We start from the raw sequence: 21,195 nt of genomic DNA, 5'->3' as shown, positions 1-21,195 counted from the left end.
GGCCCACAGATGCAGTGGCCGTTCTACATTGAATTACTCCCTGGGCGAGACCCCCTCCGAGCGCCATGTTTTATTATAACAATATTTATAACAAACTCCAACTCCAACATTGCCAAAACAATTTAGAAATTAAAGTTATCAGAAATTAAATAAATATACTCTATATACATAAAAGTTGCAAAAATATACACAATCACACAGAACAACAGCAGAGAATAACAATAATATAAAATAAAAACAATATAATTGTATTATTTTAGAATAACAAAAAATAAAAGATAATATACAAATAAAATGCAGAAGAAATATATAGCACAAATCCGTCATCACACAAATGAAAACACACTAAAGGAAATCTAATTGTAACGCTGTTGCACTAAGAACAGCAAACAAAAACTAAAACCTGACCTTTCTGACCTTCCTTGATGCAAAATCAACAATAATGTCATCATACGAAATCTGCTCCCATGTTGAGTGGTTGATACTGATGACAGCAAGGCCAGTGAGCCCTTCCTGAGACATGGTTGACCTCAGGTACGACTTGATCAACTTTAGCTTTGAAAAGCTCCTCTCTGCTTGAGTGTTTTTATTAGCCACACAATTCAGAAAAACAAAACCGTGCAGGAATTACAGGCCTGTATTTTGTAATTATTTTAAAATAATTTGGAGATTTTTGGAAATATGACTTTTGGTCAAGCATTGTTAAAGTGTCTCTGTGGCAATTACCAAAAGCCGAGAGTAATTTCCCCAGTTTCTCACTATTTCAGAGAAACAGACAGAAAATAACTGCACCTCACCTACAGCTAGTGGCGGTTTTTGGCACGGGCAAACCGGGCATCCGGTTCCTTACATGTAACAGACAAACTGGTGGCAATTCCAGCTCATCACTGAACTTTTAATGGTTACATTGAATTAAATAAACTCAACCCAAGACTGACTGTATTGTGTGGGATCCTGTGCTGTGTTTAGGTGGTTGTAGGGCCATGTATGAGATTCATATAGAGTCCAGCGAGTTCAAAGGAAAAAGGACAGTGCAACGACACCAGTTAGTCAGTCATAATCATTCTGTGACACTATAAAATAATGAATAGCTCAAAGTCAGGTGTGTCATATTGTTCTTTGTTTTATTTATTAATTATACTGAAACATATTCTTGCACTTGTTTGGTGTGCTCCATATCTGTGTCAGTCATGCTTGTTGAAATTTTTAAGATGATCCCGGGAACTTCGGTGGAAATGTTTATGAAAATGGGAATATTTTAAACTAACTGAATTTCCTTTATTTGCTGTGTTTATTAGTTTGTGTTTTGTCCTTCACAGGTTCTCAAGGACGAGATTCAAGGAATGAAGTGAATATTCAGTGATGTTCCAAAGCATTAGAGCAAGTCCTTCCACTGTTGACCCACAGCTTTTTCCTTTGTTCACCACTTTCTATTATGAATGTACAGTTGTAAAGAGGATATTGTGTAGTAAATGAAATCCAGTGATAATTGTTGATGTGCCTGTGGCAGAAATGCAGAAGGACACTGTCTCTGGCAGTTACAGTGAGACAGTGTGTAACACATGTAAGAAGCTAGTCTTTTATTTTTAACTTGTGAGATATCTTTTCCTGTGAGATAATATTTACAGCCAATGAAAGCTATGATATGCACAAAACGACTTGGCAAAACGCTAGTGAAATGTCAAGTCATGTTGGTCTTCTCAGGGTTGAAGTGATGCTAGTGTAATGAAAAGCAGTCCAGGAAGAAATAAATATAACCATGTTGAATATTGGAGAATTGCTGTAGAGACCCTCGTTTAAAACAGAGGGAAGATTCAGTTTGTGAAGCATTACTTTGCAACGTCACTCCCTCTGTTGTCACAATGCATGTGTTACAGTCCCTTGAAAGGTGATTGATTTTAAATTGGTGACAGTCCATTGGCTTGCACATGGCCCTTGTATTTATTCTACCTATGCACCAATAATTCAAATTGCGATAAAAAGCAACTGCTTTTCTCCCACACGCCTCTTGCTTGATTGACTATGAAGGCTTTTGTAACTTCAAAAACAATCAGATTTGCAAAGAAAATGGACATGGTAAAACTGGAATCATCTAGTTAAATTAATCTAAGTATTTAAAAACCATAAGATTTTAATAAGATGAGATTCGCTTTTTGATTTATCGCATTTAGTGGAGACACAAAACCAAATTAGAAATTAGAAAAGAAAGTGGCAAAAGAGGTGAAAGGGACAAAGAGAGAAATGGAGTAAGTGCACAGAGTAACATTAAGAGAAGCATGCAGAACAACTCACACATTCGTTATTATAGCTGGGTGAACAACTGAAATGTATGTCCAGCGGGCCAGAGTATATATTAAGAAAACTTCCTAACTTATTAAATCTAAAATATTTACTAAATATGAGTTAGGGGGCTGATTTAACACTAAGGAAAGTCAGAAAATATGATCTAAATATTTTAAGATGAAATAAGCTAAAAAAAAAAAAAAAAAAAAAAAAAAAAACTTTCAGTGAGAATTTGAATGAAAATGTGAAAGTTCCTGAGAAGGAACTAAGAAGTATATACATTTCTCCGTGGGTTGCTATAGTATTTTTATTTAATTGTATTTTTTTTTTTTATGTCTTTACCAACATTCTGTACTAATCCTATTTTATAAAGAACTCACGGAATAAAAATCCTTAAATGAAAACAGATTTTGTTATTTTGTCATGGTGATATTGTTCCAGAGTGTGAAGCTGTTTACTGTCAAACATTTCTAAAAGGTTTCTAAGTTACTTAACGTGTTCAAACTGAAAAAAAAAAAACAGAGTTTAGCAATTCTTTACCGGATAACATCAGCTAAATCAAAGGGGGAAATACTAACCTTAAATGTCTTCTGATCAACATTTACAAGTGGACAACAACGTGAAAGCGTTTGATCGCCTTTATTCTGGTAAGTGCTTTTGACCCTGTTTTTGCGCTCTAACTTTTTTTCTCTCTGCCACATTAAGGGTTAGCCTGATGATCACAGCGGGATGTCAGGCTAAGGTGACTTAACATGACTCTAGCCATGAGTAGAGCTCTACCCACTCAATGTTTTATCGCTATCAAGACAAAGAATTGGTCCCGTAGATCCATAATTTGATCGCTTTGACAATAGGGACTGTTGCGTCTGTCTGTGTATACCATCACAGACACGTTACAAATTAAGCCTTTCATGCATAGTGGTCACTACAGTGGACAGCTATTCAAAAGCTGTTCTCTTGTATATGCATGGGCTTTATTGTTATAGTTTCATATCAGCCAACACGGTGGATGCTTGTGCACCAAAGCAAAAAATGCCAACAGATGCCATGATGCTTCATGCACACAAAAAATAAGTATGTCTGCATGCAGTGTCTTGTGTGCTGGATGCTTTGCCAATTGCCATACAAGATGGATGGGAAGTGGAGATGAGCAGGACATTATTATGCGAGAGGACAATATCAAATCAGAGGGGAGACAGAACATTTGTACATAGCGCAGACAATGTTGTGAGAAAACATCAGATTAGTAGCATTAAAAATGTTTTTATTTCGTAGTTTTCACGCAGAATGGACATGTTTGTAACTCCACGACAAAAAGGTTCATAAACAAAATTTCAATTGTATTATTTTTTTTTTCATGCTTAAAGAGGGATAAAAGCACTGGAAAAAAAAATCATAACCGAGGTGTTCATAATTCATGCATGAAAGGGTTAAACAAGCGATAGAGCCTTAAAAATGAGACATGTCTAATTATTATGCATATGCTGTGCCAAACAATCAGCTGGGTCACAGGATTTGGAGAAACGTTGGACGTTCCACAACCGTTAAGGCTAATACTTATTTTATTATTATTTCAACTTTACCAGTCAGTCACTCAGCGGTGACAGTAACCTGAACAATCTTTCATATGAGGTTGAGAATTGAAGCCGAGTGTCTGAAGTTCGTTATTCCTCTGTTAAAGTTGATATAGTCGTACCTGAGGGCAACCATGTCTCAGGAACGGCTCACTGGCCTTGCTGTCATCAGTATCAATCACTCATGAGTTTGCATCAAGGAAGGCCAGAAAGGTCAGGTTTTAGTTTTAATTTGCTGTTCTTAGTGCAACAGTGTTATAATTAGATTTCCTTTAGTGTGTTTTCATTTGTGTGATAAAGGACTTGTGCTATTCAGAATATTTATTCTATATTCTATTTGTATATTATTCTTTTTTTTTTCTAAAATAATAAAATTGTTTTTATTTTAAATTATTGTTATTCTCTGCTGTTGTTATGTGTGATTGTGTATATTTTTGCCACTTTTACGTATATAGAGTATATTTATTTAATTTCTGATGACTTTTTATTTCTGATAATTATTTTGGCAATGTTGGAGTTGGAGATTGTTATAATATAAATAATGCCACAGCGTCTCTAGCATATGTGCATGCTTGTGTGTGTGTTTCGTTCACTTGGTGTGGGCAAAATGCAGAGAGTAATTTCCCCAGCTTGAGGGATTAATAAAGTATAAACTTAATGGAGGTGTATGGAAATTTGTTGTGGTTCCCATAGCTCTGAAGTTACATTTTAGCCTCTGTCTTTTTGTCTTCCCTCCAGAGTATCATGGCTCGCTGTGAGGAGTACAGGGGAAAGCAGCAGGTGGTAATCTCTGTGCCAGAAGTTCCCATGGACGAGGAGCAGCTGCCCTATCCGGCCCTGCCCCCTGTGGTCTGTTTCTTCATGAAACAAACCACAAGACCCCGGAACTGGTGTCTAAAAATGGCTTGTGGCCCATATCCTTTCGTACTGCTGGAAATCTAACCTTGTCTAACCTGTTAGTAATAATAATGATAATACAATCAGCTTTTAAGCTTGACTAGGTCTCATACTACTATGTGTATTTCTCAGTGTAATTAAAGGATAAAAAAAGGATTTGCAGAGGAACACAGTTTTTCCCTCAGTGACTGTCATAAAAGATTACAGTACTGCATTAATCATTATTTGTCCCATTAGGTGCTTCTACTGTGTAAATCCTCTATCATCTCCTGGTGAATATGAACAAATGAATGCTTTCATCCTCTGTGTTTTGACCTTAACCTCTTCCTCCACCTGGTTGGATTATGGGTCTGTAATGGTCATCCTGCTCTATTGTGTGACTCTGGGCATGCACAAGCTGTATGAGGAGAAGAGCTTCAGCCTAAAGGTCAGCGTGACCCCTACTCTTATAAGTGGGCAAGTGCACATTACTGGCCTGCTAGATACCTGTGCTGTGATGTGAACCTTTCATTGGCCATGCAGTATACTGTGATGTGGAACACTGTGTCCTATTTTTAAAAAAAAAAAACATTATGTTTTTCACTAAAAAGCTAAACTTTAAGTTCTGTTTCACTTCAGCTCTGGCTGGCCTGGTTTACACTTTGCTGCTCATCAAACAGCTTTCCTGCACCACGTTTGACAAAGAAAATGGCCATATCACGCCATACTTGAGCCCAACTAAATTAGAACATAGCACTACATTAGCACTTTTGCCACTTTAAGCATGTTAGAATTAACATAGTTGTTTCTCTTGTATTTTTCATTTGTGTGTGTGTGTGTGTGTGTGTGTGTGTGTGTGTGTGTGTGTGTGTGTGTGTGTGTGTGTGTGTGTGTGTGGCCAGGTATTGGATGTTTCTTTCTTTGCATACTTTGCAATTGAAATCCTTATCAAGGTGGTGGCCCTCGGACTCTTCGGCTATTTGAAGAGCAACTGGAACAAGTTGGATGTCTTGGTCATCTCTGCAGAGTGAGTATCCCACAAATCTATTGCCTCTACTTTCTCTTTCATCTGCAGAAAGAAAACAACAGTAACCTTAGGGATACAGCACATTTCTTAGTTTCTCTAAGAGTTAAAGACATTCATAATCACATCAGTACACACACACGAAAAACTAGATCAGACAGGCCTGACTTTTTAACTATGTTTTAGAGTAGGCATCCTACAAAAAAGATTTTTGAACCATGAGCTTCTCATTGCATGTTCTGCAAATTCACCATTAGAATGTGGGTATAGTTTTTATTTTTGTAACTGAACAACACAAAGTGAAAGTCTTCTCCATCTTTCTGTCTGCGACTGTGCCTTCAGGGTGTTGGATTATTTTCTGGCTTCTCTTGGCATCCACACCCAAGTGTCTTATGTGTTCAGGCCAATGCGAGTCATCAGCAGAGTCCCAAGTAAGTCGACATTTAAACATCTGAAGTGTTTGATGAGAACACAGTCCATTCACTTAACTACTTAGCACTCCTCTGTGGTCCTCAAAGCTTGTTAACCACAGTTTTCCTTCTGGCCAACCAATCGGTGCAGTGTCTGAGAGATTATTTAAAGAGAGGTGTTCAGACATTTACTCAATGAATTGTTTCAGCTCTGGTTCAGACAAAATGTTGAAACATGGTGAAGAAACAAAATAGCTTTGTTTTCCTGTATCCATCAAGTTGAACACTTGTGATTATTAATGATGATTGAAAACAAAAAAAAGATCCATATTTCAAAGTGTGTTTCTAAACATACCTACAATAAGTACTATACAGTATGTTGTCATTTTAATCTCATGGATGATCATGTTAGTGAAAGGTTTAGCAGAGGATGTCGATCACTGAGATAAACTTTTTTCTTTCCATTTTTCCTCCTGGTCTTTGTTACGTTTAAGAAATCAGTAATTCTGTAGATATGGGTGTATATGTACTATATGCTTCTGTATATGACAAAAAATTGTGAAAATAATAATTTCCGATGGCATCCTCTTTTGCTCATCTGTGTAGGTATGCGAGAGCTGGTGACAGTATTGTCAGACATATTGCCTATGCTTGCAAATGTTCTTGTGCTCTACGCCTTTGTCCTCCACATTTTCGCTGTTGTGGGAGTTCAACTGTGGGCAGGGCAGCTGCGCAACCGCTGCTTCCTCGGAGAGGACATCCCCAAGTAAAAATCACTTTTGACATTTGTTTTGTCTAACCAACAGTCCAAAACCCCAAGATAGGCTGTTTAATTTATAATACACACTGATTCATTTATTTCATTTTTTTTTGTGTTGAAACTGAAGAAATATAGTTAAAACTATATTATTATACAATAAATGCTTAAAACGGCATGTAATATAGGTCAGTTATAGAATGTGAGTGAACTTATTTATACGAATATATATATGAAGTATAAAAACTATGAATCGTTTTAGTCTAGTGATTCTAGTGTGAATAAGCTATCTTTCTTTTTCTATCTAGAAAGTACAACGTGTCTCTAACTCCATACTTCCAACCTGGTGAAAAAAGCCCATTCATTTGTTCAAATGACAAGAATGGGATGCGGCTCTGCCAAGATGTGCCACCTTACACCAAAGATGGGGAAACCTGCTCACTGGTCCCTGCATTAGCTGGAGCCAGGGTTAATGGCTGCGTAAACTGGAACGTGTTCTACAATGTCTGTCGTGCCGGGGAGGACAACCCTTACATGGGAGCTATCAATTTTGACAACATCGGCTATGCCTTGATAGCTGTATTCCAGGTTAGAAAGGCTTTGATATGTGCAGGAATATATTCGGATGGAGACATGTCGGAGCAAAAACACAGAGAAGAGGGAGTTTAAAATATCTGGGCGAGGCCTTGTTTGGACCTTGAAACTGTATTTTGATAATTCATTATGGCAGCATGGGTACATAATCTGAATTTTGAGAACTTCAGAAATCAGACATTACATGAGGATGTGGAACTCTGTCATCCTCCATTATATTCTTTAGGACATAGTTTTGTATTTTGTTCTGATGTGTTTTTTCACTGTTTAGTTGTTCAGCATGTTTTTAAAGTCTTGCTACATACTAATGCACTAACTTTTGTTTTAAGAATTTTCTGTCTCTATCGTCCTGCAGGTTGTCACACTGGAAGGATGGTCAGAGATCATGTTTTATGTTATGGATGCTCATTCCTTCTGGAACTTCACATTTTTTCTGCTCGTCACCATTGTAAGTAGCAACTTGTCTTTGTTCTTGTGTTAGTTAACATTAGCATTTTAGTGAAATGACACAACCTCCAAAATCGAAATCATGTTTTGGTATATAACATACCTGACTATGTGGTGGACATTTTGAAGAACCAATGAATTTGGAGAGAAAGTTAGAAAATGCACAAGAAAGGGCATGAAAAAGAGAGAAACCACCCACTAAATCAGACATTTACAAACTTTTTTATGCCAAGTGCCAAGAACCTCACAACATCTCTCAGGGCTACATTAAATTTAGGCCAGTAATTCTTAAACATATAAAATGCTCATGTTGCCGATGCAGTTTAGCTGAAGCCAAGCTTTCAAACTAGTTACCGTTTTACTTTCCCAATCAGATAGGCTCCTTTGTCATGATGAATGTGTGTGCAGTTGTCATTGCCACACATTTCTCAGAGAAAATGAAGAGAAAGACACAAGATCCGCATGCTGGCATTATCATGGAGACCTGCTACAAATTAGTCTCCTGGCTGAGGACGATTATCACCGAGACCTACGACAAATTAGGCTCCTGGCTGAGGAGGATGTGCCATAGAAGGTCAGATTACAGGCTGTATATGCAATTAAAATATGAACAGATGAGATTTATAGTTTGCAGTGATATCAGGTAGTATAACTATGTAAGATTCCTTTCAATGAATCATCCAAAAACTTTGTAATTCTTAGGAAAGTAGTAGATGCAAATGTTTTCTTCTGGTGTAGCCCTAAAAGTACAAGTAGTTTCAGGCGATGTGTGGAGGCATTCAGGTAGACTCAGTGAACATTAGCCATACCCCAAGTTTAAAATTACTTTAGATCTTGTCTGATATTATGGGGATTGCTGTCAAAAATATTTCAGGAGAAAAGGTAAAAGTTTGCATTCAAAAGCAAACACACTCTACCACAACAAAATGCTATGTCCTAATCTAACTTCAAAACAACACCCTCTTGGTCCATTTTCAGTTATTTACTGTTAATCATGTCTCGTCCTTTTACCAACATACACTGTGGCACGGTGAACTCTGCTGGCAGCAGGAGCAACAGGGTGAACTCTGCTGGCAGCAGGAGAAACAGGGTGAACTCTGCTGGCAGCAGGAGAAACAGGGTGAACTCTGCTGGCAGCAGGAGGGTTATCACACTGGTGAGACTAGTCCCAACACCTCTCTGCAGTACCATCAGCCGCATTGTTGCCTCAGTGGCTGACTCCCCTATATCCTCCACAAACAGGTCTCGATGCCATACAAGACAAAACTTGAGAGGATCGTCAACAGCAAACTCTTCGACCTACTGATCATGCTTGCCGTTTTCCTCAGTGTTCTCACCATTGCCATAGAACACCATGAGCAGGTGAGGAGAAACTGTCTTATTAAGAAACCAGAAAGGTTTTTTTCTTGCTTGCTTATTTTGAATTGATTTCTTGTATTTTCACTCTTCGCTCTCCTCTCTTTGCATTTCCAAATTCTCTCGCTATCTGTTGCTCCCTCCCTCTCTATCTCTGTGTATCTCTTCCTTATCCTTCCATCTTCTCTTCCTACAGCCTAAGGAGTTGGCAAGTATGTTGCAGATCAGTAACATCGCCTTCACCCTTATATTTGTTGTGGAGATGATCTTAAAGGTTCTGGCCTTCTCGTGGGATTACTTCAGGGACCGAAACAATATCTTTGACTTTGTCATCGTTATCATCAGGTAATGTGATCCTACATAGTCTGACCTTTGACTTCTGCTTAGTGCTTTGATATGTGCCATCATTGAAATTCATATTATATCCATATTATTAATTATTAAGCAAAATTCATTCTTTCTGTCACATTGGAATTTGATGACAATGACTCAACAGTGTCAGACTTGACAGTGCAGTGTATGGCAGCACTAGTAACTAGAAGTAACAGTGGGCTCGACTTCAGTGATATTAGCAATATAACCTATAACCTTAGCATACAGTGTATTAAATACGTGGTTACAGTTGACAAACAGAAGTTGACAGCAGCGTATTAAAATGTGTTTTTTGTGGCCTTCAGTTTGTGGGAGATAACTTCTAAAGCTCAAGGCAGGTTGTCAGTTCTGCGTGCGTTTCGTCTGCTGCGGTTTCTGCGGCTGGTTCACTTCCTCCCTTACCTGAAGAGACAACTGGAAGTGCTGCAGAGGACAATGCAAGAGGCGGCCCCGCTCTGCAGGCTACTGCTGTTTCTCACTTTGATTTTTAGGCATGTACACACGGGCACAGACACAAATCCTTCATGTCCATGTGTCTGTTTGCAGATATCTGTAATGTCACAATGCTATTCTATTAGTATAAGGATTATCACCCATATGATTCTCACATTTAAATGATTCTGACTTTATTTTCTTGTTTCTTTGCAGTGTGATAGGTATGTGCCTGTTTGGTGGGAAATTCAACTGCCATACACAGGATGAGAGCAGCATCAATGAGCGGAAGAACTTTGACTCCCTACTGTGGTCCATGGTTACTGTGTTCCAGGTTGATTTTTGACTTCCTAATTTGTGCCATCATCATCAGTTTTCCACCATCATGCAATTAGTACATCAACCTCTGTTTGTGACATTAAATATGTCGATCTAGATTCTGACTGAGGAGGACTGGAATCTGGTGCTATACAATGCCATGGCTGTCACCTCTCCATGGGCCGCTCTCTACTTTGTTGCCATCATCGTGCTTGGAAAATATGTCCTCCTCAATGTACTTGTGGGCATAGTAGTTGAAAGCTTCCAGGCTAAGGTAAGGACCTTGTAGTTTTCTCCAAGAGCTATACGATGTACAGTTTATTGAATAACACACCCAATGTGACTTTGAGGCACTGAAACACCTGAATATACACACCTATGCCAAACTCTATTTCCTGTTGTTTCAGGACTCCTTAGGTTCAGATCAAGACTCCACCAGTTCCACTCCTTCCACCCAGCCTCCTGAGAGTCAGACAGAAAACAATGAGACAAATGTAAGAGTAACAACTTCCATATCACTGGTTTACAATTTACTGAGAGGTCTCAGAAATAACACCTGTGGTGAGTGATTTGTTTACCTCTCCCTTGTTGAGATAATAGTTACAGTTTGGAGACTTAAGTTGTTGCACTTGCTCAAACATACCCACGTTTCTACTCACACCAATTCATGTTGTTCCAGGATTCCTCAAGACCCAGTCAAGACCGCTCGCTCTGTTCCTGTTGGTGCAGTAGACCTACTGCAATTAACTCTGCACCTACAGATACCAATGAGGACAATGTAAGTCCCTAAGAGCGACAGTTTAGGACTCAGCTGAGTCCCAGTGCTTTGGTGAAGATCTCACATGGTTTAACACACAATAATATGGCAATATTAGTCACGTTACCTCTACGGTGCTTTGTGTTTTGGAAAAAGCGAAGTGACAGATGTGTAACTATTCACCCCCTGCAGAGATCTTTGAACTTCATCCAAAAAGTGTTGTTCTGGTGCAAAGAGCATAAGGACTGGTCCCTGTATGTGTTGTCTCCACAGAACAGGTAAGTCTCCCAACCATAACCCTACCCCCTATCCTAACCTTACCCATTACAACTGAATGCCTAACCCTAACCCTAACTTAAAGCTAATTCTAACCTGAACTCAAAATGATGATTTCCAAATTGTCTAAATGAATGCCAGAATATCCTCACAACAATGGTTTCAAACCAATTTGTCCTCACAACCACATAAAGACATATACACACACTGACACACACACACATTTCACTATCAGTCTTTCACTATCAATTTCCGGTTTCATTTGGCTTTTGCTTTTTACGTAGTTGATCACTTTTGACTGGACAAGGCTACAGATGTTTCTTAGCAACCAATTTACCAATTACTAATTTCGTTACTCACTGAAATATTGCTTTTAATGCCTCAACCTGATACAGTAAACCACTAGTTCTCTTTCACTGTTTCCTTCATTTTCTTGGTTCTTTCCTTAATTTTCCTCTCATGTTTTAATTGACTGTTGCTGTTTGTGTGTGTTTGTGTTTAGGTTCAGAATCTTTTGCCAATCTCTGATCTCTCACAAGATGTTTGACCATGCGATTCTGCTCTTTATTCTCCTGAGCTGTGTCACTATTGCTATGGAGCGACCTGAAATACACCCTAAAAGCACAGTAAGATACACATATATCACCTACAATTACTGGTACAGTGGAGATACATATATGATTAACCACCACAGAGTCGAGACACACACACATACCTATCCACTCAGACACACACAAGCATAGCAAGATAAATGTAGACAGATGTGTATACAAACACACTTTCAGTGCCCTCACATTATAATCATGTCACATGAAATGTGTGATTAGACATGGCAAATACAAGCTTGGTTATATGCAATACTGGTTAAAAATGAATCTCACACTGCCCTTTAGGAGCGATGGATCCTGAATAGGTCCAGTTATATATTCTCCACTGTCTTCCTGATAGAGATGCTTTTTAAGGTAAACATCAGTTTTATTTTTAACTGCAGAGGTTTGTGGTTGGTGTGAAATGGCATTCATATTAACAGAAATTCCTTACTAATAAATACATTTTACTTCACAGCCTCTGAGCGGCATAATATTCTCTACTGATGTGTTGATGCTTTCACACCAGGTTCTAGCTCTTGGTTTTGTGATCGAGAAGGGTAGCTACTGCCGGTCTCCCTGGAACGTCATGGATGGGCTTTTGGTGATTCTATCCTTAACCCACGTCATTGCCTCTCTGGTCAGTACAGGCAAAAATAACATGCTGGGCATCCTCAAAGTTTTACGCCTGCTACGTACACTTCGCCCACTGAGGTATGTCATGTATTGCTTTGTGCATAAATAGTAGACTTTTGTGGGGTTGATTGTGTAAGTTGATACCAGTGCACTTCTTCATACGTATTCCAGGGTGATCAAGCGAGCCCCGAAACTGAAGCTGGCTGTGGAAGCTCTGATCGCCTCTGTTAAACCCATCAGTAACATTGTTCTCATTTGCTGCGCCTTCTTCTTTTTCTTTGGCGTCCTTGGGGTGCAAGTAAGTTTGCATTCACACACACTCACACATATAATAGATTTCTTTTACCCAAACTGAGAGTGAAGCTATTAAAATGAACAACATGACCTCTGGTCTGCTTTTAGCCAAGCTCTCACAGTAGACACCTTTGTTGACAATGTACTTAGATGCTCTGTCTCTGTGCTTATCTCACACAAACACCATAGCTGTTCAAAGGGAAGTTCTACCACTGTGTGGGTGAGGACATAAGAAATATCACCAACAAGGCTGACTGTCTCTCGGCCAACTATCAATGGGTACGGAAGGAGTATAACTTTGACAGCCTGCCTCAGGTACGGACTAATGGACCGAGGATGAGGAAGGGAGAGGAACAGTAGGAGAGGGATGTAGGGTTTGCACAGTTTACAAATACAAAATGAAGGGAAAGAATAAAATAGAAACTTTATCTTTGAACTGGTCCCATGGAATTAGTCCACTGGCCAATAATGAATTATGCTGTTGCTATATTGTATTTTAAATCTTAAATTCTCTTTCAATAATTTGAAAGAAAGTTTAAAAAAACGTAAAAGCTCTTGATTTTTACTGATTTGATGTTCATTTTCTTGCAAATATACATTTTAAGGTTAAATATTGTACTTCTAGCTACTGTGTTTATTCACAGTTTCTCTTCCTCAAAACGTTTTCATCCAAAAGCAGGTTTTGCAGACATACAATGGGTACGGAAAGTATTCAGACCCACTTAAATTTTTCACTCTTTGTTATTTTGCAGCCATTTGCTAAAATCATTTAAGTTCATATTATTTCCTCAATGTACACACAGCACCCCATATTGGCAGAGAAACACAAAATTGTTGAAATTTTTGCAGATTTATTAAAAAAGAAAAACTGAAATATCACACAGTCATAAGTATTCAGACAGTTCGCTCAGTATTTAGTAGAAGCACCCTTTTGAGCTAAAAAAGCCATTAGTCTTTTTGGGAATGATGCAACAAGTCTCTCCAGAGATGCTCAATTGGGTTTAAGTCAGGGCTCTGGCTGGGCCATTCAAGAACAGTCACGGAGTTGTCCTGAAGCCACTCCTTTGTTATTTTAGCTGTGTGCTTTGGGTCATTGTCTTGTTGGAAGGTGAACCTTCGGCCCAGTCTGAGGTCCTGAGCACTCTGGAAAAAGTTTTCGTCTAGGATATCCCTGTACTTGGCTGCATTCATCTTTCCTTCGACTGCAACCAGTCGTCCAGTCCCTGCGGCTGAAAAGCACCCCCACAGCATGATGCTGCCACCACCATGCTTCACTGTTGGGACTGTATTGGACAGGTGATGAGCAGTGCCTGGTTGTCTCCACACATACCGCTTAGAATTAAGGCCAAAAAGTTCTATCTTGGTCTCATCAGATCAGAGAATCTTAGTTCTCACCATCTTCTCACCATCCTCCTTCAGGTGTTTTTTAGCAAACTCCCCGCTCTTCTCCCCCGATTGCTCAGTTTGGCGGGACAGCCAGCTCTATGAAGGGTTCTAGTTGTCTTATATAGACAGGTGTGTGGCCTTCCTAATCAAGTCCAATCAGTATAATCAAACACAGCTGGACTCCAATGAAGCTGTAGAACCATCTCAAGGATGATCAGAAGAAATGGACAGCACCCGAGTTAAATATATGAGGGTCACAGCAAAGGGTCTGAATACTTATGGCCATATTTCAGTTTTTCTTTTTTAAGAAATCTGCAAAAATTTCAACAATTTCGTGTTTCTCTGTCAATATGTTGTGCTGTGTGTACATTAATGAGGAAAAAAATGAACTTAAATGATTTTAGCAAATGGCTGCAATATAACAAAGATTGAAAAATTTAAGTGGGTCTGAATACTTTCCGTACCCACTGTATATGACCATTTAATCAGAGTTCTATTGTATCTGAGTCTCATTTTAACAGTAATTGTGCATTCCCTACTGACAACACACAGATAATTGCAGAGAAAATCGCTTGCTCATACTCTAAAAGCCAATTAGATTATTTTATTACATGATCTTTCTATATTGGGATGCAGATGTGGATCCAGATGCAGATTAAAAAGTTCCAAACATGCTCTATTATTATAATACCAAATTAAGAGAACTGAGTGGTGCTTGATGAGGTGTGCACTCTCTGAGGTCTGTACAAAAGAACATATTCTGCTCCAGTAATGAATTTGTATACACTAGCAAAACTTAGGATCTAATATTAGTATCTAATATTAATATCAGTGCTGGCTTATTAACCTGTTTTCTGTCTGTTGCTTTCCTTTCAGGCTTTGTTGGCCTTGTTTGTAATGTACTCTCGGGATGGCTGGGTCAACATCATGTACGATGGGCTGGATGCTGTGGGAGTAGACCAACAGGTAGGTTCTGCTGGTGATATGCCTATTTTATGTTTTTACACTGTTACGTACGCAGTAAGATAACAGTAGGCAAATCAGACTTGATGTTCATAGTGATGAGCTACACAACTCAACATGGGTTTCATGGGTCTGCTAATTCAGTTTTGTTATTGTACAGAAATATAATGGAAACTATTGGCTGTTTGGAACAGCTGAAAAAATGCTGCTAAAACTGTACAGTGTGCATTGCAGACAGCAGCATAACAAATTAGTCTTGTAATTTTTATTTCTTATGCAAAAATAAAAGCTGATGTCTCTTCTCTTCTCTTCTTTTAGCCTGTGAGGAACCACAATGAATGGATGCTTCTTTTCTTCATTTCCTTCATGGTTATGAGCTTCCTTCTACTCGACATGTTCATCGGTGTGATGGTGGAGACCTTCCACCAGTGTCAGCAGGAGCAACGAAGGAATGAAGGAGAAGAGGGAGGAAGGATACTGCCAGACCAAAGGAGGGGTAAGGAGAAAGGAAGGGCTGAGCCGGTGGTCTGCCTTATTTTTTAGCCTTTCATTTCAGGGTCTAAAAACAAAAGAAAATGAGTAGTTTGGTCACGTAACTCCTTTAGCTTGCAAAAAATGTTTTTGAGTGTACATACATATACAATTACATACAGAAATACATAATTGTGTCTCTTTTCTTATCTGTGTTCATGTGAATGTCTGCATCTTTGTGTGTGTGTGTGCACGGGCATTTGCGTTTCAGAGCCTGAGCAGATGCCGTATTACACATACTACTCCCCCATTCGAAAGTCTATCCATGCTCTGTGTACCAGCACCTTCCTGGACCTCTTCATGACTGTCATAATTGTCATGAGCGTCTTGGTGATGGCTTGTGAACATTATAATCAGCCTCGGGTAATGCAAACACACACACACACTTATACACTCATGCATAACTATAGTCACTGTGTACAGGATTTGCGAGCTTAAAATTGCCACAAAAAATGAATTTGAATCGACTTTGTGAGGGGATATATATATAAACCTGCAAGAGTCTGTGTGTTCAGTATGTAGAGGAGCTTATGGATTACTCCTGGTATGTGTTAATTGCCATCCTGATCATCGAAGTCTTGCTGAAGTTTGTGGCGTTTGGCGTACTGAGGTTCATAAAAAACAGGTAACACGCTAGATTTAAGACAAAATTTAAGTATTCCAAAAGCCCAAGGTGTTACCATGACGTTTGTTTTGTGTGTGTGTGTGTAGCTGGAATTTGTTGGACCTCGCTGTAGTCTTGGTTTCCATCTTCAATATCGTTCTCAACGAGATACAAACGGCGTATGAAGTTCCGTTTAATCTCACCATTCTGAGAGTCTGTCGAGTTCTCAGGCTAGCACAAGGTACATGCACACTCGACAAAATGAAAGCTTATTAGTTCTAAAGATGTCTTTATATAATACAATATAATACATAGTGAAGTATGTCAGTTTTGTGTATGCACATATTCAAAGTTATTCAGGAAAACTCCTGTGTCTCTCTCTTTAGTGCTGAAGGCCAAAAGGATCAGAGTTCTCCTGAAAATGCTTATCAAGACGTTATCACAGGTAAATACACACTGACAGTTTTTTGTTTGATTCATTTTGTTTGGGTAGTATGTGAATGCTCGCCCACTCTATAGTACGCAGCTTCAGATACCGACGTATATCTGTTTGTGCCCTGTTTGAACACCAGAAACCTTATAGCAGTTTTGTACATGCTAGTCAGTGTTGTTATTAAATCTGCACTCTAATAAAGACCACACATCTGTAATCCTAGCATGTTTTAAATAAAGGTTCTTGTTGGTTGAGGTACATAAAAGCAGCAGTGCTTGGTTGAGAATTTACAGTATCTACACTGTAGGGTTTGTTATTTGTTGGATCTAACATGTGTTTTGATCGCAGGTTGGAAATATTTGTCTGCTCTTCACATTCTTCTTTTTCATCTACGCCGCGATGGGAGTGGAACTCTTTGGCAAGCTCGGTCTGTTTCCTCTCTCTAAACTGCTCAATCTAAAGCTGATGTTGTTTGTACATTTCAATTTTGGGGGATTAATAACCTGTGTACTCTTGATTCTGCTGCATCAAATAGATATCTGACTGATTTTATTGGGTAACCAACATGTCCACAGTGCAGGAAAAAATTAATATCTGTGTGTCTGTGTTGTGTTTGTCTGTGTTAATCAGAATGCAGCGACGATCACCCGTGCCTGGGTATAAACAGGCATGTCAACTTCAGGCATTTTGGGATGGCCCTGCTCGCGCTCTACCAAGTTTGCACCGGAGACAACTGGAGCGGGATTTTAAAAGTATGCACACACTCATACACATACGTGTTTTTTACAAGTTGGAGTTTAGTGCACAGCACAAGGTCAGCTGATGAATCTGGACAGCAAGAGAAGTGTTATGGGTAGTCAAATTCTCACCATTAAAGAAACTATGGCAACTCCTTATTTTATGTTTTAGGTCTGAGATTTTCTAATTAATTTCCATTTATTCTCTGGGAAGTGTCCTGGAAAGAAAATAATCGCTTGGTTCTAATTATCAGGAAGATGGAGCCCAGGAGCCCCCCTCATTTTTACTTAATTGCTAGTGTTTCATTCAAGTAAATAAATAATAAACCAAATATTAAGCTTGTCAGCAAGCAGCACACAATAAGAGTAAAGTTTTCTAATTAATTAATGAATAATTAAATGCACCAATGAATTAATTTCCTTGGTGCATTTCCTTCAATGAGACTCTTGTTTTCCCTGTTATTAGAACAGATTGCAAAGTTAAACATAGGAAAACGTCTAAGAAAATTATAAACCCATGAAATAAAGTTACATTAATGTTTCCTAACCTGTAAGGGCAAATCTTTTAAGCTCAAGATATTTGCTGTTCTTTCAGGTCTCTAATGATCAGATTATTCAAACAACTAAACAGTTAGGACTTCATTTTTGTAATGTTGTCTCCAGTTTTTGTGCCGGCCCCTCTTCCTGTCTAAAATCTTGCTCTGTGTCTCTCAAGGACACTCTGAGGGAATGTCGTCCCGATGACAACGGCTGTTTGAGCTACCTGTCCTGGGTCTCCCCAGTCTTTTTCACCACCTTTGTCATCATGGCCCAGTTTGTGTTAGTGAACCTGGTCGTGGCAGCGATCATGCAAGCCCTGGAGGACAGCCACAAGGTAGAGTCAGTACAAATACACAGACATATAGTGACATGTAGTCACTCTTTGATAGGAACAGTTGTGAAGCTTTGCTTTATTTTGTAACTCCCTTATATTTTCTTACCAATTTCCTATACATTTTCTTGTATATAACTATGTGTTTTGGTTCTAATTATTGGTACTCTTACTGTAATTTGCTATACACAAAAAACACTGGGGGAGAAATTTAATAACAGGAAAGTGCAGGGCAAATTTACACATCTGGATTATTTTTAGTCAACGTTAAGTTTCTTCTGTGGATAACTGGGATTTGTTTCTACAAAGAGATTTTTTTTTAATGTAATTTATCAATTCAACCCTTTAAACCTCAGTCCCAGGATCAGAACACTCTTTAGAAAGTCAAAACCTTTGTCAGAGGGCTAAAAGCTTTGATATCTGACTTTGAGAGTGAAATATCAACATAGCAGAAGAATATTCAGAATATTTCAGAACAACCTTTCTAACTTATGTCTCCCCCTGGAGGAGGAAAACATGAGGGAGACTGAGCAGGCCCTGTCGTCTCCAGAGTAGAGATCTAGCTCCGGCTGCATCGATGCAGAGGGACCCTCGGAGTAACACATCACACAAATATCATTTTCTTGTTTTAATGAATATATGAAAAGATTTATAGAGATTTTAATTGTTTTAATTGTTGTTTTGTTGTGGTGGTGGTGTTGTAAGTGTGTAGTTAGCATTGTGCATATTTGCAAATTTAATTTTCTCTTTGGTGGCCGTTGCAGTTCTTTATATATTTAATATTTACTTATTATAAATAGTGATATAAACTATGTATATAGTTCATTTTGACTTGTATATTGTAAATGTGTGAGATGATTTTACTAGAATAAATTGAACAGATCTGATGGATAAACAAAAAGAAAGCGGTCCACTTCCTTCAATGTTTTGCGTTGACGGTGTACATCAACAACACTCTCACTAATCAAATGTTATTCATTTGCTTTCTTGTTGTAAATCTCACTTTTAAATGTGCACAAACACTGAGAATGGAACTGTCACCAATAACCAAGATTTTTACTCAGATCATCTGCAAAACTTTTGCAACATGTGGTGTAAATACATCTCTAAAACTGAGGTCAGTTGCTGTTGTTTTATGTAATCAAATGATTTAAGTACATTTGCTTTAATATATTTATTAAGGCTCAAAGTTCATTTTTGACATGGAGAACATAGTTGAAAAAACAATCTCACTACAACTTCCATTCGCTAGCTGTTGTCATGACAACAGGACAACTCGATCTACTGTAAGAAGAGCCTGTGATGTGATAGAAAGCTCCAGAGCAGCGAATGTATAGATCTCATCATGAATGATTTGATCAAATATATTTATTATCTGTTATATTATTAATACCTGTTATTTTATGTGGACACAACTAACAAAGTTCAATTCAGTTCAATTTTATTTATATAGCGTCTCCACAATCAAAATTGTCTCAGGGCGCTTAACAGAAACCCCAGAGCAAGCATATAAGGTAAAAGTGGCCAGGAAAAGCTTCCTTTTAACAGGAAGAAGTCTTGAGCAGAACCGGGTTCATGTAGGGGGGACCGTGCTGCAGATGGCCAGGCCAGGTGAAGGAGGAAAAAGAGGTAGACAGGACAACAGTATTAATATCCCAGTGGAGGCGGATTACACATTAGTCTTCTGCTTTAATGTGTATGCAATCATTATATAAACTTAAATGTTGTTTTATTTAATTGTGTGTCTTTTCATTTAGAAATTTTTTTTTTCATATTTGCCTTTTTCCTGATCAAACCAACCAGAACCCTCCTCCATTTGAATTATGTGTGCATGGTGTGAAAGCTGTTGGTTTGGAGGACTGAGATTTTTTTTACTATTCCTATTCAACCATCACTCTAAATATCATGGCAGGTGGACTGCAAAGCCTTTACAAAACAAACCGAAAACAACTGGACCTCAAAGAGATGGATACAGTGAGCAGATGCATCCTTAATTTGATGAATTATTTTACAGGAAGAAAACTTTTGTATCTAGAGATCTGCTGGTTCATTGTAAACTTTTTAATGACCTACTTAAACTTTCTAATGAGCCAAAGCTTTTTTTTTTTTTTCACAGCAGACATTTTGACTTGTCACAGTAGGAAAAGTACACGTGCTATCAATGGCATTAACAGTGGATGCCTTGTATTTAAGTGTCCCATGACAATGCGACAGTGAGCCAAGATTCATTTTATTAATTACACATCAAAATGTCTTCTGTGAAAAAGAATTATCAAGTCTGCTGTCTCCATTCTCTGCAGCTCTATTTCTGCAGGTAGCAGTGAACTGTTCGTTGAAGGGTCTTTCTGTTAAATTGAGGAAAATTTAGAAGAACATCATAAAACTCATCACACTAGATATTAGTAGAATTAGTGTGTGAAATCCCTGATTTTTGCCAATAAACTACACTGAAAAAAATGTTTCGTTGAATTTAGTCAGTTTTAATGTTAAAAGTGGTTGCGCGCAATACACTCATCTAAATCTAGACATATTTTTTAAGTTGACTGTACTTAATATTTTTGAGTAATTTCAAATAAATTGTGTAAGCAGTTTCAGCACAATAATTCAGAGTATTTGTTACTGATTTCCTTAGTACTTCTAACTAAACACATGTTTAATTTACTTAAATTCATTATGT

The 21,195-nt window shown here is 38.3% G+C and overlaps 1 protein-coding gene across 1 annotated transcript; it reads left to right on the top strand.

The window, feature by feature from the left end:
- The first annotated feature begins 4,601 nt into the window (after window positions 1-4,601).
- On the top strand, window positions 4,602-19,073 carry LOC121182260 (voltage-dependent T-type calcium channel subunit alpha-1H-like). The gene is made up of 31 exons (XM_041038680.1): window positions 4,602-4,706; window positions 5,687-5,760; window positions 6,100-6,188; window positions 6,774-6,933; window positions 7,233-7,512; window positions 7,874-7,966; window positions 8,340-8,539; window positions 8,944-9,121; window positions 9,208-9,327; window positions 9,518-9,666; window positions 9,999-10,184; window positions 10,342-10,459; window positions 10,562-10,717; window positions 10,851-10,937; window positions 11,123-11,221; window positions 11,393-11,478; window positions 11,979-12,102; window positions 12,370-12,438; window positions 12,593-12,777; window positions 12,871-12,997; window positions 13,183-13,308; window positions 15,256-15,345; window positions 15,661-15,838; window positions 16,085-16,236; window positions 16,389-16,498; window positions 16,585-16,718; window positions 16,864-16,922; window positions 17,259-17,337; window positions 17,541-17,662; window positions 18,363-18,521; window positions 19,026-19,073. The coding sequence occupies exons 1-31, from the start codon at window positions 4,602-4,604 to the stop codon at window positions 19,071-19,073; spliced, it is 3,942 nt and encodes a 1,313-aa protein (XP_040894614.1).
- The last annotated feature ends 2,122 nt before the right edge of the window (window positions 19,074-21,195 follow it).

This window comes from Toxotes jaculatrix, chromosome 1 (genome assembly GCF_017976425.1).
Source record: "Toxotes jaculatrix isolate fToxJac2 chromosome 1, fToxJac2.pri, whole genome shotgun sequence".
NCBI classification, from domain to species: Eukaryota; Metazoa; Chordata; class Actinopteri; family Toxotidae; genus Toxotes; species Toxotes jaculatrix.
This window is presented reverse-complemented; position numbering and strand designations above follow the sequence as displayed.

Excerpts from the sequence above, each read along its gene's own strand:
- LOC121182260 (XM_041038680.1), top strand. The coding sequence starts at position 4,602 with ATGGCTCGCTGTGAGGAGTACAGGGGAAAGCAGCAGGTGGTAATCTCT. Across the intron at positions 4,707-5,686 it reads ATCCGGCCCTGCCCCCTGTG|GTGGTGGCCCTCGGACTCTT; the intron begins GTCTGTTTCTTC and ends ATCCTTATCAAG. Across the intron at positions 10,938-11,122 it reads CAGAAAACAATGAGACAAAT|GATTCCTCAAGACCCAGTCA; the intron begins GTAAGAGTAACA and ends ATGTTGTTCCAG.